This window comes from Colias croceus, chromosome 1 (genome assembly GCF_905220415.1).
Source record: "Colias croceus chromosome 1, ilColCroc2.1".
Classification (NCBI taxonomy): Eukaryota; Metazoa; Arthropoda; class Insecta; order Lepidoptera; family Pieridae; genus Colias; species Colias croceus.
The window spans coordinates 3,282,331-3,300,979 of NC_059537.1; the positions used below are offsets into that span (position 1 = coordinate 3,282,331).

At 35.2% G+C, this 18,649-nt stretch overlaps 1 protein-coding gene across 1 annotated transcript in view; it reads right to left on the reverse strand.

Annotated features, from left to right (window-relative positions):
* LOC123696352 (kinesin-like protein KIF21A) overlaps positions 1 to 18,649 on the reverse strand; it is a 104,839-nt gene that overhangs the window by 49,577 nt on the left and 36,613 nt on the right. Inside the window, exons 4-11 of the mRNA XM_045642482.1 lie at positions 4,494 to 4,739; positions 3,280 to 3,607; positions 2,978 to 3,136; positions 1,947 to 2,149; positions 1,478 to 1,714; positions 1,008 to 1,163; positions 724 to 889; positions 107 to 301 (exon numbers count right to left, since the gene is read on the reverse strand). Coding sequence (XP_045498438.1) covers positions 107 to 301; positions 724 to 889; positions 1,008 to 1,163; positions 1,478 to 1,714; positions 1,947 to 2,149; positions 2,978 to 3,136; positions 3,280 to 3,607; positions 4,494 to 4,739 — 1,690 coding nt within the window. The remainder of the gene's footprint in view (positions 1 to 106; positions 302 to 723; positions 890 to 1,007; positions 1,164 to 1,477; positions 1,715 to 1,946; positions 2,150 to 2,977; positions 3,137 to 3,279; positions 3,608 to 4,493; positions 4,740 to 18,649) is intronic.

Here is an 18,649-nt window from a genome sequence, read left to right on the forward strand (position 1 = left end):
CACGTGCCAGTATTGCCATGTCCAACCTTGGCAACCTTGGCGCGAAATTTGTCCCTCAACGCGCCTAAAGAAGCCGCTGGTATAAACTATAAAGGTGCGCACTCACCGATGGACGCGAGCACCTTGTCGCGCTCGTCGCCCGTGGCCTTGATCTGCTGGTGCAGGTGGTCGAGCCGCTGCTCGTAGTGCGTGCGCAGCGCCGCCAGCCGCCGCTGGGACGCCTCCAGCTGCTCCACCAGCCGCGCCTTCGTGTCGATGTCCTCGCTCAGCGCGGCCAGCTGCGCGGTCAGGAGACGCTGACCTGCATGACGTTCACTTATGGGTAGATTGATGTCGATGGTACGGTCGAATGTGATACGTAATTTTGTCTTTTTCTTTTTTAATGTTTCAGTGTTTTAATTGTAAAGTTGGCAAGAAAATATAGCACATAAAATTGGTCACACTTTTATTAATATTATTCATTCAATATTTATTTTAAGCTATTGCATGAATGATGTCGGAAAGTTGTATATATAGCTCTGTAACGAAAAAATTTCGCTTGCGCGATTCAGAGCGAGGTGTCGCTACAAAGGCATAACATGCAATAGTTTTACCGCGGCAGTCCCCGAGTGCCACACGTCGTTTTTTTATTTTTATTTGAAATACTCACCGAAAGATACATTATATCTGAGGCAACATTACATCAGTACCCACTAGATCTTTAATAGTAATCATAACACTCACCCTTGGCCTCATTATCTTCTTCTGAATCACTCTCTTCTTCCTCCGATGGGTCTGAGTCACCAGCGCTCTCTCCCTCCGCGCGTTCCCTCTCACCCATCGGCGAACTCTCTGTCAATTTCCTTTGGAATTCCAGTTCGCCCATACTTCGCGCTAGCAGTTCCTTTTCCTGTAATGTTACGATAAAGATATATTGCTTTTATTCATATTTTATATTTAACCTAGGCGGCGTTTAGTTTCGGAAAATTTTTGATTGCGAATCTAATGTATTTTTATGGAAAAGTTACCTTATAAAGCTCTCGTTTAGCATCATCAATAATGGTAGAAGTATCCAGTATGGATGAGTCATGTCTCGTTCTTTGTTCGCGTCGTCTACTCGCTTCGTATAACGCATTCGATTCCATCAGTTGAGCTCGAAGGTCTTCTATCTCTGATACATATCCCTGCAAATGAAAAAAATAAAATGTTTAGTTTAAGCCATGAATTAAATAAACTATTAGGGTCTTTACACTTCCTCTTTAGTAGGATATCAAGTACCAGATAAATGTTAAGTTTCCAACATTTCCAAACTGAAATCTACATTTTTCATTTTATCATGAAACGTGACTATCAAGATTGTATATTTATTCTTCACTTTCTCTTGGTATCTAAGCAGAGTTCAACGTATTATATCAACTTGAGCTAAGGAACTTCTTTTTGTTAGTAATACAAAAAATATGATCAACAACGACCAACCATACAATTATTACATTCATACCTGTACTAAAGCAGTAAGCGAGCAGTCAGTCGCATCAGGGCTACCATCTTTCGGCGCCCAAGTCCCAAGCGCTTTCTCTGCTAATAATTCACTATTTCTCGCTGACAACTGTTCGATTGTCCCTTGCATGGCCTTAACCCTTCGTCGGAGGGACTCTACCTCGTTTGTGAGGATAGCATTCTCTTGTACCACGTCACTCCAGCCCTCTTCACCGTTTTCTGATATCACGCGTTTGCCCTGGAAATTTTTTTGTGTAACAGAGACTTAGGAAAAATTATAAATAAAAATTTGCTCATAATTTTAAATGTGTTAACTACTTTATCGCCTGATTATCGACGGACCTTTGGTTAAATGCGAAATTTTCAAAAGGTCATTGCATTTTTACTTTTTGCAATAATTATTAATCACATAGGATAATCTATTTCAAAAGTATTTCTGGAAAAAAGTCCATTAATTATTGCCCAATTACCTGTTTATACTCCGCCAATTCCAGCTGTAACCTGGCGACCTCCTGCCGCAGCTGGTGGATCGTCCTGGAGGTGAGGTCCTGGTTCACCACGCAGCGGTTCTTAATGTTCCTGGCTCTGTTCGCGTATTTCAACGTGTTAAGCGTCTCCATGAAGTCGCGGTCGCTGGGCGACACGCACGCTATCATTACCGTGTTGCTGTTGCCTGGAATTATTTTATTGAATAGTTATTGAAATGGAGATCTGAACGTTTTTAATTACATAGTTAGTTGATCATGTTAAATGTATCACACATTGGGGATTTTTTTACAAGTAAAGTCAGTGTCAAGTAGTAGCAGAGGGAAATATAAGTTAATTTTAAACCTAAACAGATCGCGGTTTTGATGACTTAATGTAATCCACGAAGTAATGAAGGAGAAAATAATTAAATCTAGTTGGAAATACAAAGAGGCACAAGTGATAACTGCGTTAAAAACAACAGACTTCAAACTTGCACTTACAAAATTTACAAATACCTACAGACAAAAATGCTCATAAAATAAAAACTACTGGGCCTATCCGAATAAAATTTTTTATGCCACCAATTCGACATCATCTCGCATCGAACAAAAAAAGAATCACGTAAATCGGTTCAGAAACCTCGGGGTAATTGGTGTACATACATAAAAAAAAATGTTGTGTGATTTTATGAAACCACGGTAAAAGTGAAACTTTTTTTTTCACACTATAGACATTTAACTAAAAATTATCGTATTTGTACGATAACTATCGTACGTATCGTGCGTCACGCGACATGCGCATGCGCTGCACAGACCAAAAAGTTTGAGACGATGTAATAAAAGTTTCACTTTAAAAACATACCGGCCGAATTGATAACCTCTTCCTTTTTTTTGAAGTCGGTTAAAAATGAAATTATTCTTCAATTTTTAATTTATAGTTACATTAACTATAATTTAGAATTAGATAGCTAATGATTTAAAACATTTTAAGTAACTAAATGATTGTGTTTATTCATTTATTAATTTGTACATACCTCCAAGTGAATCTTGCAACAGCCTCGTCAGTTTAGAGTCCCGATACGGGACATGCATCACTTTCCTCGACTTATCCCCTAGAGCCGATATCACATTCCCTAAAGCTAATAGTCCACAGTTTATCGATATGCCTTCTCTTGCTCGTTCTCCTGTCGCTCCTGAAAATGAAAGTGATAACATCGTTACAAAATAAAACTAAATAAAATATAGTTAAGATATAAATGAAAACTCAACTTTCTGTAAACCTCCTAATCATATTATCAATAAAAAAAATATGTGTTCAATTGAATCACAAAATTACCTGTCCGTTTAAGCCGCTCCGATCCTGCCAAGTCTACAAAGTGGAACTTGGCAGTCAAAGTCTCATACTGTTCCGGAGTCTCTCCATCGGTTTCCATTTCCCTCGTGCCATCACTGCTGTCAGCGGCCAGCCTCCTCTGCCGCAGCATTAGAGTGAATACTGCATGTGATCTCGATGATGACGAGTTCATGTTTGTAGCTGCTGTTGTTCGAGCCAATGCCCCGGCTCGGAGTGCACCTAGAGCTTCCTTTATGCCTCTTACAGCGCGAATGGATGCACCTACTATGCGCACACCACCGCAGCCATCTTCTGTTATCCTTAAATTACTCTGTAGGAACAGATATAATACGTGAAACAATTATTGTGTTTTTTAAGCTAATTGTAAAAGAAGGTGTAAAGAAGTCAAGGTACAATTTACTTGTTGCAGTAGTTAACTATTCTAGAAAAATAAGAATTTGCAACAATGCATTACGTAAGTTCATGACAATTATACTATGGGTCATATCTTCATCAAAATTAAGATTTCGACCAATAAATAAATCAGCATGGAATAATTCACATTCTAAGTCTAATTCTACGCCAATTGATTCAATTACCGGCAATTAGTACGATGATGTAAACTATCTACAATTTGAGTTTAACATCAATGGTAAAAACAAGGTTGTTTTTTTATTGTGGTCTTCATTTCCATTTTGTAAACAAAGGTGTTGAATAGATGTAGAGTTGAGTTAAATAGAGAGATAATTTTGGAAGCAGAAGATTTACTACCAGGTAAAGATGATTTGAACTTTTTTCACAGGGTACTGAAAGGTATTTTCAATATGAAAATTGGTCATAAAAGTGTCAATGTGTACTTAAAAGGTAAATTTATCATAGTACTCGCTCAGAAATGCGCGTGACTTAAAGTCTCACGATGCATATTGTTCTCGGATTCGTGGTCTAGTGAAAGTGTTTCTATTGCACCATAAAGTTCGTATTTGGTTTGCTTTGGTGTAGTAAGATAATTATGATAAATAATACGTTCAATGAGAATTCTCTAAACAAGTAATGTTGTAAGCGTACATCTTCATATTTTACTGCGATTTTATAAGAAATTCGTTGCTTAATTTGAATCGAATATGTATTGCAACAACATAATATGTGATGAGCCCTAAATATTTGTCATTTTCCGGTAGCATTACATTAAATCTGAGCGCATCAAGAATGACACCAACCTTAGCATACGGATCTTTCGCCGGATCCAGCAGGTCAACAATATCCTCATTGTACAGCTCTATAAACTGTGCTGTAACCGAGAACTCCGGAGGCAGCTGCCCTTGGGCCCTCGCAGCCTCCGCGCGCTCCTCCGCACCGGAGAACAGGTCTCGTATGGCGCGAGGAATGATCCCTCGCTTGTCTTCATCGAGATCACCTTCGCCCTCCCAACCGCTTCCCATTGTGTACGTTTTTCCGGAGCCAGTCTGTGAACAAGAAATTTAATATTTATTTTTATAGTTTCCCTTAGGGCTTAGACACATAAAACAGAAAGAACCGAAAGAAGAAATTTAATTCATCATCATCATCATCATCATCAGCCCATATACGTTCCCACTGCTGGGACACGGGCCTCCTATGAGGGTACAGGCCATAATCCACCACGCTGGCCAAGTGCGGGTTGGCGGATGACACATGTCGTCGAACTTTTTTTTTTTTAATTCTTCGACATGTCGGTTTCCTCACGATGTTTTCCTTCACCGTTCGAGCAGTGGTGATGTTACAACATGCGCAGATAAATTGAAAAATCAATTTATTTCCTGCGCGCTTGCCTGGTCTCGAACCACGGACTTATCGATTCGAAGTCCGAGGTCTCACCACTGAGCCACCACTGCTCTTATTTTTTTGAAATTTAATTGCTCAGGAAAAATCACGGGTGGTCGAGAGTCTAGGCGTTGCCCCGGCAAGGCGAAAGACGCGGGTTTTAAACCCTCCTCGTGATCGAATTTTTTCCATTATTTAAAAATTTCACAAGAAAAGTATAATTGCTCAAGATCATGTAAGGAAAATAGGCACAGTCGCAAAAATGTCTGAGTAATTCATTGATGAACACACAGTATTTTATATTCAATGCCATCTTTATAAAACCGTCTCTTTAATGGGTGATTTACAAGTAAGTCATTTGATTGACACTTTTAGATTAGTTCGTAGTAATTTATCTGGGGGCACGGTAGTGCCCCCGCCAAGACGAACCAAGCGAACAAGCGAAGCGCACGGGCACTACCTACCTTTTCTCGAAGCGCTTCGACGTTTTTTTGAACCCTCATAACTTGGGTTTGGATTATGCTAGATCAACAAAATTTTCGGGTTATATTGCCAATAGCGGATTTATTGAAAATATTAAGTTTTAATTACATTAGCTTTTATACTTCAGATTTTATTTATATCTAAAAAACGCTAATTTCGTCACTGACTCACTGATGATCATCAAAATTCTTAAGGTATTTCCTAATGTCCTAGAAAGCTGGTATTTTGTATGTAAGCTAGTATTAGCACACAAACAACAAAAAAATTATAAAACTTGTAACTTTCATCCCCCAACCCCTTAAACTAGGGGATGGGAGTTTGTATGAGACCTGTAATTTTAAATTAAATTTTGAAGACGCTAGAGAGGTCTAATCTAATAATCTAAAACTTGGTTCCGCTAGATATATATATGCGTAGGTACTCCTTGTTAAAAAAAATTAAAAATTTAATCGACATATAAAATTTTGTTACAAACAACTTACAAAAAGAAATGAAATCCCACCAAAAACATTTTCATGTAAAATGTTGCCAAGACGAGCCCATATGACTCGCACTGTGAAAAAGTTATCAGATCTCAAGTAGAGCCAAGCTTCTAACACTACACGCCCTAACTCTACAAGGCCTAACTTCACAAACTCTACACCTTAGTCAAAATATGTGGCTTGGCCGTTCGTAACTACAAGAACTATTGTATAACCCAAAAGTAATGAACAGTGAATTAATTAATTTTTCACCTTACGCCGATGTGAATGTAGCGAAATGGCCAAGCTACATATTTTGACTAAGGTGTAGAGTTTGAGAAGCTGTGGTTAGGCCTTGTAGAGTTAGGGCGTGTAGTGTTAGAAGCTTGGCTCTACTTGAGATCTGATAACTTTTTCACAGTGCGAGTCATATGGGCTCGTCTTGGCAACATTTTACATGAAAATGTTTTTGGTGGGATGATTTAATCATATTCTGGTTAAAGTTAATTACATCCAAGGTATACACTACATAGTTAAACATGCGTTTATCTTTTGCTAATGAGTATAATTGTTATTTTGTAATGTAGAACAAATACTAATCAGTATGCAAACCGTAGAAGCAGAGAAATTGCTTTTATAAGTCCATTCATTGTTTCTGCTCTTTTGAATCTAGAGAATGGAGTAAGAGTTATACGAATTAAAAAACATTTTAAAACTGCATTCAAGCTAATGAATAATGAATGTTAGTATTTAGTGTGAACTTGATGATTTCACATCTAAATTCTTAAATAAACAGAACCAACAAAAACAGGCCAAATCATCGGAGACTTGTATAAACAAACAATGTATTTAGAGACATACTTTTTATATTTCAGATTTGAGTCTGAATTCGATTCCAATCATCGTCTATTTGTGAATAAACATCTTTATATTATAGATATCGTGATACATCGCCTTAAAATCGAAACCAATCATCCTCGCAGCCATAATTTTCAATACCATCTCCATTAGCATCGCCTTTCTAGATCATTACAGACAATGAACGCATTGACGTCATTACAGTCCAATATAACGGGCAACAATCAAGATACACTTAGATACAAGACCCATTTCAGGTTTAGCACGTGCAGTTTAACTGCGGCGACCCACTGTCTGAGCAGCGGGTACGTGACCAGGTTACCGATGGTGCCGGCCTATCGGGAATTGTAAGTCATGTTGTTTATTGTTAATTGGAAGGTAAAGCATAATTAATACATTTGATTAGGTGCATCGTTTAGCAAGCTGTTGCTGTAATGCTTTGTTTCGATTTGCGTATAAAATACAAATACGTAGATCATTTAATCTGATTCAAAGGTTGATAGATTCTATACATAAGCTTTGTAAAAGCTCCTAAGCAGCATGTGAGAATTTGGCAATCTAGACACTTCATAGTGTCTGTCTATTTTTGTCATTGTTAAATTGCTCTTGTAAATCTTGTTTTGTCACATTCTTATTGTTGAAATAACAACAAAAATTCAAAAGAAGAACTTCTCATTTGCTGATACCGGTTCTTTGCTAATGTCGTCGTCTTTAAAAAGTTACCATTCCCGAAGTTAAATATACCACCCACAGCATATTATGTCGCTCGGAAAAGGAAGGGCATAGCACACAGAAGATAGAATTACAAATAATTTGATTCCTATAGTGAAAGTGCCAAGTATACTAACACTTGAGCCAAGTTCATATAAACACTACGGAAGACGTTCTTTGGAATTCGAGAGCCATCGCTTCCCACGGCGTCACACTTACTTGCTTAATCTTAATATATATAAATCTCGTGTCACAATGTTTGTCCTCAATGGACTCCTAAACCACTTAAACGATTATAATAAAATTCGCACACCATGTGCAGTTCGATCCAACTTGAGAGATAGGATAGTTTAAACATGTAGGTACCACGGGCGAAGCCGGGGCGGGCCACTAGTTTAATAATATGTTTAAATTGTTTTGCATAATCACTTTCACTGTGCGCTTCCGTAATAGACAATTTAATCATGTCCGTGAACTTAGCAGAGCATTTTTAGCAGATCAAAAAAATAATGTGAGTTCTTATTGCGTGCAGTTGAGTTCTAGAGTTCCTGATACTTTTTAGAAATAGTTCTGGCGTTTTTACCTGAAAAAACGACATTTGAAAAAATGATCTGCCAACTTCCCGTAGCAGAGCATTTTTAGCAGATCAAAAAAATAATGTGAGTTCTTATCTCGTGCAGTTGAGTTCTAGAGTTCCTGATACTTTTTAGAAATAGTTCTGGCGTTTTTACCTGAAAAAACGACATTTGAAAAAATAACTTAGCAGAGCATTTTTAGCGGATCAAAAAAATAATGTGAGTTCTTATCGCGTGCAGTTGAGTTCTAGAGTTCCTGATACTTTTTAGAAATAGTTCTGGCGTTTTTACCTGAAAAAACGACATTTGACAAAATAACTTAGCAGAGCATTTTTAGCGGATCAAAAAAATAATGTGAGTTCTTATCGCGTGCAGTTGAGTTCTAGAGTTCCTGATACTTTTTAGAAATAGTTCTGGCGTTTTTACCTGAAAAAACGACATTTGAAAAAATGATCTGCCAACTTCCCGTAGCAGAGCATTTTTAGCAGATCAAAAAAATAATGTGAGTTCTTATCGCGTGCAGTTGAGTTCTAGAGTTCCTGATACTTTTTAGAAATAGTTCTGGCGTTTTTACCTGAAAAAACGACATTTGAAAAAATTATCTGCCAACTTCCCGTAGCAGAGCATTTTTAGCAGATCAAAAAAATAATGTGAGTTCTTATCGCGTGCAGTTGAGTTCTAGAGTTCCTGATACTTTTTAGAAATAGTTCTGGCGTTTTTACCTGAAAAAACGACATTTGAAAAAATGATCTGCCAACTTCCCGTACTAGATAATTTTTAGCGGATCAAAAAAATAATGTGAGTTCTTATCGCGTGCAGTTGAGATCTAGAGTTCCTGATACTTTTTAGAAATAGTTCTGGCGTTTTTACCTGAAAAAACGACATTTGAAAAAATGATCTGCCAACTTCCCGTACCAGATAATTTTTAGCGGATCAAAAAAATAATGTGAGTTCTTATCGCGTGCAGTTGAGTTCTAGAGTTCCTGATACTTTTTAGAAATAGTTCTGGCGTTTTTACCTGAAAAAACGACATATGAAAAAATGATCTGCCAACTTCCCGTAGCAGAGCATTTTTAGCAGATCAAAAAAATAATGTGAGTTCTTATCGCGTGCAGTTGAGTTCTAGAAATCCTGATACTTTTTAGAAATAGTTCTGGCGTTTTTACCTGAAAAAACGACATTTGAAAAAATGATCTGCCAACTTCCCGTAGCAGAGCATTTTTAGCAGATCAAAAAAATAATGTGAGTTCTTATCGCATGCAGTTGAGTTCTAGAGTTCCTGATACTTTTTAGAAATAGTTCTGGCGTTTTTACCTGATTTTTTTACCTGATAAGAACTCACATTATTTTTTTGATCCGCTAAAAATTATCTAGTACGGGAAGTTGGCAGATCATTTTTTCAAATGTCGTTTTTTCAGGTAAAAACGCCAGAACTATTTCTAAAAAGTATCAGGAACTCTAGAACTCAACTGCTCGCGATAAGAACTTACATTATTTTTTTGATCTGCTAAAAATGCTCTGCTACGGGAAGTTGGCAGATCATTTTTTCAAATTTCGTTTTTTCAGGTAAAAACGCCAGAACTATTTCTAAAAAGTATCAGGAACTCTAGAACTCAACTGCACGCGATAAGAACTCACATTATTTTTTTGATCTGCTAAAAATTATCTAGTACGGGAAGTTGGCAGATCATTTTTTCAAATGTCGTTTTTTCAGGTAAAAACGCCAGAACTATTTCTAAAATGTATCAGGAACTCTAGAACTCAACTGCACGCGATAAGAACTCACATTATTTTTTTGATCCGCTAAAAATTATCTAGTACGGGAAGTTGGCAGATCATTTTTTCAAATGTCGTTTTTTCAGGTAAAAACGCCAGAACTATTTCTAAAAAGTATCAGGAACTCTAGAACTCAACTGCATGCGATAAGAACTCACATTATTTTTTTGATCTGCTAAAAATGCTCTGCTACGGGAAGTTGGCAGATCATTTTTTCAAATGTCGTTTTTTCAGGTAAAAACGCCAGAACTATTTCTAAAAAGTATCAGGAATTCTAGAACTCAACTGCACGCGATAAGAACTCACATTATTTTTTTGATCTGCTAAAAATGCTCTGCTACGGGAAGTTGGCAGATCATTTTTTAAAATGTCGTTTTTTCAGGTAAAAACGCCAGAACTATTTCTAAAAAGTATCAGGAACTCTAGAACTCAACTGCACGCGATAAGAACTCACATTATTTTTTTGATCTGCTAAAAATGCTCTGCTACGGGAAGTTGGCAGATCATTTTTTCAAATGTCGTTTTTTCAGGTAAAAACGCCAGAACTATTTCTAAAAAGTATCAGGAACTCTAGAACTCAACTGCACGCGATAAGAACTCACATTATTTTTTTGATCCGCTAAAAATTATCTAGTACGGGAAGTTGGCAGATCATTTTTTCAAAAGTCGTTTTTTCAGGTAAAAACGCCAGAACTATTTCTAAAAAGTATCAGGAACTCTAGAACTCAACCGCACGCGATAAGAACTCACATTATTTTTTTGATCCGCTAAAAATGCTCTGCTAAGTTATTTTTTCAAATGTCGTTTTTTCGGGTAAAAACGCCAGAACTATTTCTAAAAAGTATCAGGAACTCTAGAACTCAACTGCACGCGATAAGAACTCACATTATTTTTTTGATCTGCTAAAAATGCTCTGCTACGGGAAGTTGGCAGATCATTTTTTCAAATGTCGTTTTTTCGGGTAAAAACGCCAGAACTATTTCTAAAAAGTATCAGGAACTCTAGAACTCAACTGCACGCAATAAGAACTCACATTATTTTTTTGATCTGCTAAAAATGCTCTGCTAAGTTCACGGACATAATTTAATCTTACTTTTATGGTTGCGTCCGTTTAAATTATCTAGTTTTATAAAATATTTTATATACTTAAATGATATTTTATACTCTTAATAAAATTGTATCTCGCTAAAAATAGAATATGGTTCTTGTAGTTATATTACAGGTGATGGTAAATTATACAATTGTGTATTAACATAAATATTTAATCATTGTTTAACTCATAATTCACCATGCCAATATAAATGGTACGGAGACGAGATAGCTCATTTCACTAAAACTAGACGAAATTATCCCGCACTGCGGGGTATGTTTTTTTTTTTTTTTTTTTTTTTTATTGATGATAGGGAAGAGCTTGACCACAATCTCGCCTGATGTTGCGACGCTACGGCTAGCCATCTACCATCGTACACCGTACCCTGTACGTAACAGTACATTTCCACATACGGTGAAGCTTTAGTTACACTATATTGAGACCTGCCAGTTATAACCTACATGTTAACAGCAAGTTCTTTTGCTATTGCGTTTATTTCCTTCTGTTTACACTGGATTGGCCTGGGTTGACTCGAAAACAACAATACTTCCAGATAAGTATGTAGCTTTCTAATGGTTTCTTGAACCATTTTTAAAAGCGATAGAAAAGTTTTTGATTATTTATCGATATGTAGATAAATCCAAAGGAAACTGACGAATGCTAGAAGTAAGACTCCTTGAAATGTCAGTAAGTGCATAATGTACATCCTATATTTTATCAAAATAAAGAAACTGTTCCAAGCAAATTTGCGATAATTTGCAAAAACGTAATCATTGTAAAAGATGCAAATGTTTACTCAACAGTTCCGCTTGACCATCGCGCTAAATTGCCACAAGGACTCTGTTATTTGGACAAATGAAATCGTTTCGTGTTCAATTTTACTTAATTATCATCTATTATTGTAGAACATTCGGGGAAATTATCATTCTGAAGTGTGCACTTTAGATAACTAGGATTTCGGATTAATTCTGAATTCTGATATCTCCCACTTACAACCCTGCAAATAAATGGAAAAGTACTAGGTGGTACTAGCACCTAGTACCTTCTTTACCATATTGTATTCAGAACTGTTAAAAATTCTTCATAATTTTAACTTGTCGAGGTGTGCAAAGTACCTACGCGTTAATCCTGAAAATACACAACCAAAATATAACTACAGAGAAAAATATAAAACGCCCTGTTTCAGAAGCAGTTTCCGTTAGTCTCTAAAGTCAAACTGACCGTATCACAGAGCATATTTATAGAGTGATGAATTGTATATAAATCAACAAAAACTAGATAACTATGTCGCACAAAGATATAAGCGATAAAACTATCGCACGACTCCGCGCAAATAGCTTCTGTAAAGATAGACGAGATGATATATTTTAGAGATTACACTTTCTAGATTAACGATCCAATTTTAGTGTTAAATTAACTTTCTTTTGAAGCGGCACGAGTTCTTTCCACGATTCAGATCTGCAAAGTCTAGTTGTTCTCATTTTTCAACTTGGAGTTAATCTGGTATTTTATGTCGATGTCATTTATACCAAATGTTAGTAATAATGTAGTTGAATTTGGATTTTGGACTGATTACAATTATGTTGAACGTAGAGCATTCTAAAAGGTATGCTTTCGTTGACTCGTTCTGGATTCTTCTCACTCGATAAAGATTTGATGAAAAACGGTACGACGTTATAAATTTTCACCTTGTTTAAAGATAATTCCAAACATAAATACCTACCATCTAAAATGTTTGACCACGGTCATCATTATCACCGCTTATCAGAAGGTACACATGTTTATCTTGAGTAGATTGCTTTAGATTAGATCCATGAAAAGTGCAGGGGAAAATTCTTAAAATAACAAGAGAGCTAGATAATATAGGTGCTAAAGTTGCATACAGGAGGAGTATGTATACAAAACCGGCGCCTGGAGTGACGTTAGATTACGCACTGATACTATTGTAATCACGCTTAGTCATTATGGGGGCCTTATGTCATGAGTGACATAATTGGTTGAAATATTTTGATGTTTATTGAGCCTGGCTACCGTTTTTGGTCTTTAAAGAATTGCAGTTGGTATTATTGAATTATTGATCTTTAAAAAAAATATGTTTTTTTTAAAGATCTATCAGAAAACAGGATGACATGTGCTTCAAGAATTTTTAATAATATTACAGTAATCCAAAAGTAATAATGCGCATAGAAGTCTTCGTCTCTGTTCGGCAACTGTCACATTTTTTTCGGAGCTTCCGAAGACGATATGTATACAGGGTGTAATCGTTAAGTGTGCACAAGCGATTATTCCGTAACTATTGCAGATACCAAAAAACTTTAAACTGATATCGAAAGTACTTAACCTAATGAGTAAAATGGCCATAATAAATTTTTAAAAATAAAACGAGAAACATCCAAAAATGTTACATTAAACGCTCCCATACATTTTATTTCCCATACATTTTGTATTCATAGCAGATTTTCGAAGTGATGTCCTCAGTGTGTAATACAATGAGGAGCTCTATTTACAGTTTCTAAATGAACTTCCCTTCAAATTTGCGAAGTAATTAAAGCAGAAAACCAAAAAAAGAAAGAAAAAGCTAAAATCTTTCATATTAAATGTACTAGGTTGATCCAAAAGTAATGATAATTGGGTATTTCCTGTGCACATAAAAGTATGAAATAAATTTTTTTTGCTTGGTCATGTATTCACTAAGTAATCACAAAAAAATCATATCAACAGGCCACGTTTCCAAGTATTTACATTAATTTGAATGTGAACCGTGCGTGCCAGAATGTTTTCCGACGAAAAGAAGAAACAACGATTCGACATGTAGAGGGTAAATTTCTAAATTTTTAATGATATCAGGATAATTTTTTGTCACGTTTTGTGATCATGGACGTTACCCGAGTTCACCATGTTTATGCTGAAACCAAAAAACAATCAATGTCCTGGATGCGAGCTTCCAAAGTGACGATGAAGAAATTCAAAGTGAAAATCAGTAGGTTAGTTTAAAGCGGTAGTTTTTTGGGACGCTGAGGGAATAATTATGGTGGAATATTTTAAAAAGGTAGCCACTTTATTGGGCTCTTACTAAACAGACCAAATTAAAAGATTGCGGTAGGTTAGTAAGGAAAAGAGACATGGCAAACTGCGGACCTGAACGCTGTTTCACCAAGCAACGCACCAGATCACAAAGCGTCAGTTGCGATGGCTGCCATTCAAAAATCGGCATTCCAAATGCTTGAACACCTACCCTATTTTTTAGATCTAGCTCCTATTTACTTTTATCTCTTTCCTCGGCACAAGAAACACTTTCTTAGCAATAAATTATTTTAAGACGATAGCGAAGTGATGGCCGCGTGGAGGGGTTTTTGTGGATGAAATCAAAGTTTTTTTTTTAAGTTTAGGAAAAAAAAATTGAAGTACATTTTCTAGTTAGAAGACTATCTAGAGAACTACATAATTAATATAACTGTAATGACCTTGTTTAATATTGACTATCATTACTTTTGGATCAACCCATGTACATGGGATATTCGTATCTCATACAAAATGTATGGGAGGGTTTCAAGTTAATCTTTAGATATTTCTCGTTTTATTTTTAAAAATTTATTATGGCCATTTTACTCATTAGGTTAAATAATTTCGATATCAGTTTAAAGTTTTTTGATATCTGTAATAGTTACGGAATAATCGCCTGTGCACACTTAACGATTACACCCTGTATAGAGTGGTTAAATGCATTTTCTTCATGCATAATTTAGTAAAATTATGTGTTTTGTGCTAAAATAGATTAATATTGATTTGTTAGTAACGATTTTGTTTCGATAATATCTTGTATATAAATAGCGAGGATAACCCCACGATTGCGAATATATCTTTGTTGGTTAAATTTAATTGGAAAATTTTGTAGTACCTAAGTACTTTAATAGTGTCTTACTGTTGTAATGGTAGAAAATATGGTTAAAATAACACAAGATTTATCTATACTAATATTATAATGAGAAAACCTTTGTATGTTTGTATTGAATAGGCTCAAAAACTACTGGACCGATTTCAAAATTTATTTTACCATAACTTAGAGGGATTCTTCCGAATCCGTATAGGCTATATTTCATCCCGAAAAACGTAAATAAACGTATTTTATACGTATTGTATAAAATATGGTTTTCAAACACATATTTAAATCGTAGAAATCTAATCACTAAAATCTCAGTTCAAAAGTATTTAGTACTAGCTGTGCCCGCGACTTCGTCCGCGTGGAATAGTGACTGCATAGTAGTTACTACTTATCTTAAATTATTGAGTAAACACAGACTACCATAAATAATTAAAAGAACTGTAAGTAAAATTTATTACTAAACTGAGCTAAACAATACAAAAAAAATACCTTATTAATTTTCTACGTAAAATTTCTTTTAAATTATGTCATATTATTTTTAGGCACCAAATGAGGGGAGGGGAGCAAATTTCTTTTCCTTCCTTCCTTGTATGGATGTTTTTAACTATGTATCGTGCAGCAAATATCAAATCCAGCACAAAATTCAAATCAGATCTTTCCTGAATCCTGTCTCACGCCTGTAGGTAGTAACTAAACCGTTTAGAGTTTAGACCGTGCAATAAAAATTAAATAAAAAAAACAGCGCTACGAAGAAAAGTGCATACATAGAAAAAGGAATAAATAATTTCACAAACTTCCCGAAGATTTTTAAAAATAAATACCATTTTAAATATTTATAAAAAAAAAACAAAGTCATCGGGGCTGCCATGCCAACATCATCATAATATACCTCATTATCAAAATACATATATGGTACTTAATTTTAAAGATCGTCGGGAAGTTTGTAAAATAATTATTTATTCCTTTCGGTTTCTTATTTTCATGTAATATTTTCAAGTGAGCGAGACCTACCTCTACCTCCATATTACATTCCTACATCATATTGATATCTATAAGTTTGTTGCTCCTTGACATCTTTTAAGTTGGGCCGTAACCGTGCACAAATTGTAATGGACCACAGTGGCAAAAGAAGTGGTATACTTAGGAAAAAATATTGCCAAGGGCCAGGCCTATGTAGCTTTGAGTAGAGTTCAAAATTTCCAAGGTGTGGCTATCCTCTCGCTCCCATATCCCCTCTTCTTTCACAGACTTTCAACCCTTCCCTTTCCATCCCTAGTAAATGGCAGAACCGATTTTGATGTAAACCATATCTAATTGTACCTATATGTACACGTCATATCCTGTAGTTTGATGCTCCATTTGGTTTATTTATCCCCACTGTCACCTCTAAAAAGCCCTAAATGTAATAAACGGATGAACCGATTTTGATAAAATATGACTAATTGTAATTCACACGTTGCCCTTTCATATTTTGATATGCCGCTTGAGTATATTATTTGACCACATTATTCATTCCCACTTTTACCGCTGTAATCTAATAAATGGATAAACCGAATTGGATAAAAATATAACTAAGTGTACTTCACCCGTTATGCACTTTTATTTGATATGTCACTTGGGTATATTTGACAACATTCGTTTTTTTTCATTCCCACTTTTACCCATAAAAAGGTATAATAAATGGATGAACCGATTTTGATAAAAAATGTCTAATTAAACTTTACACGTCATGCCCTTTCATGTGATATGTCACTTGAGTATATTTTTGACAAATTCATTTTTTTATTACCACTTTTATACCTATATTAAATAAATAGATGAGCCGATTTGTTACTGATAGGTCGTTCACTTTCATTTAATATATCACTTAGGTACTTATATTTGACAACTTTCGTTTTTTTCATTCCCACATTTACCCCTATAATAATATACCTAGGTATAATAAATGGATGAACCGATTTTGATACACTTTATCTAAGAACCAGCGTCGGAAAATATGCTGCCTAACTAAAAAAACCGCATCTAATTCGGATTACCTGTTAGCGAGCTACGGTGGCACAAACAGACACACACACACAGACACACATAGCGGTCAAACACTTATCACCCATCTTTTTGCGTCGGGGGTTAAAAATATAATACGACATAATTTAAAGGACATTTTATGTATAAAATTTACCTAGAAGTAAGAATAATTCTAATTTGACCAAACCCCCCCCCCCACCCTTGGACACTTTCGATATGATCACTTGGACATTTACAGGAATAATAATTGTAACAGATAACTTACGTTTTATCGTACAGTGTATAGAATGCCTTAGCAAATGTTCGCCGTGAATACTTAAATGGTCATAACTTTTTTATTTACGAACCGATTGACATGAAATAAACACTAAATGTTAAATGAAGATTACCACAATATATTAGTGAAAACCGCATCTTAATCGGATAAGCCGTTTCTGAGATTAGCGTGCACGAACATACAGACAAACAGACAAAAAATTTTTTAACTACAGTTTTGGGTTTGGGATCGATTTAATAATAGCACCTGCTAATTTTTTTTTATATATTTTGATTGTACAGACACGACTTTTCTAGAATTTTATTATATGTATTGATTTACAGTACTGATCATTCAACAATATTATTACAATTATTACAAAAAAATTAAAATAAAATAATCAGATTAAGGGATTATCTTTATTTGTGACATTGTAGATACATAGGAACTTTCATTATGCTCTTCTTCATTTTCAATTTCCCTACTGCTATTACCTGTGTAAATAATCATTTCATCGAAAAATTCACCTTTAAAAACAAAACCAAAAGGGTATGTAATAGCAGCTCTATATAATTCAACACAGAGAGAACACGTGCAGTCACCACCAATATATGTATAAAGACGACTGACGGATTTTTGACTGACAGGCTACCGTCACCTACCGCCCGAACTGTTTTCGATTGTATACGACCGTGAATTGACTTCTATTTCTTTTGAACAAGGTGTAAACTGCAAGTGCATTGTTTAAGGCTCTTACGATTCAATGATTCGGGTGTATACGGAAGTACGACAATTAGCGAAGATCTGCATGCGCATTATTAATTTTGGAGTACTGTACGAAAGTTATTATCAAAATGGAGGATGACCAAAATAAAACATCAAAATCATAAATATATTAGATACGAAATGAAATATTAAAACCTAAAATTTGTCGACATGATTTCTGATTTCCTGGTTCCCTTTGTATTTCCGAATTTTTGTGATTGATTGATAATCGAATCATCGCATGCAATGTCATTTGTTAATGTTTTTATTAAAATTTGGATCTTAGTAGAATAATAATTTTATTATTTTAAATTATTTTTACACCCTATAGAGGATATTTAAGAATTTTAATGTTTTATTTGGCGACAGTTAACTTCCGTGTTCATTAAACACATGGTCTATATAATTAGAATGTATTTCTGTAATTAATTAAGGTCAAAGCATGTTTTGAAGAATTAAACTGCTTTGCTCAGTTGCATACTAGGCTTACGACAAACAAACTTTAATTTACCCAGAGTAATTAATAACTTCTACAAACACATTACGTGTGTTGTTTGAAGTAAGATTAAAGGCAAAAAAATCAATCTCGCTTTCCATTTAAAGGAAACTTTGGTTTATTTTATTAGGCTATTATCGTATAGTGGCTTAGTAGTTTAGATCTCCGCTTATGATAAACCAGCTGTGCCGCTC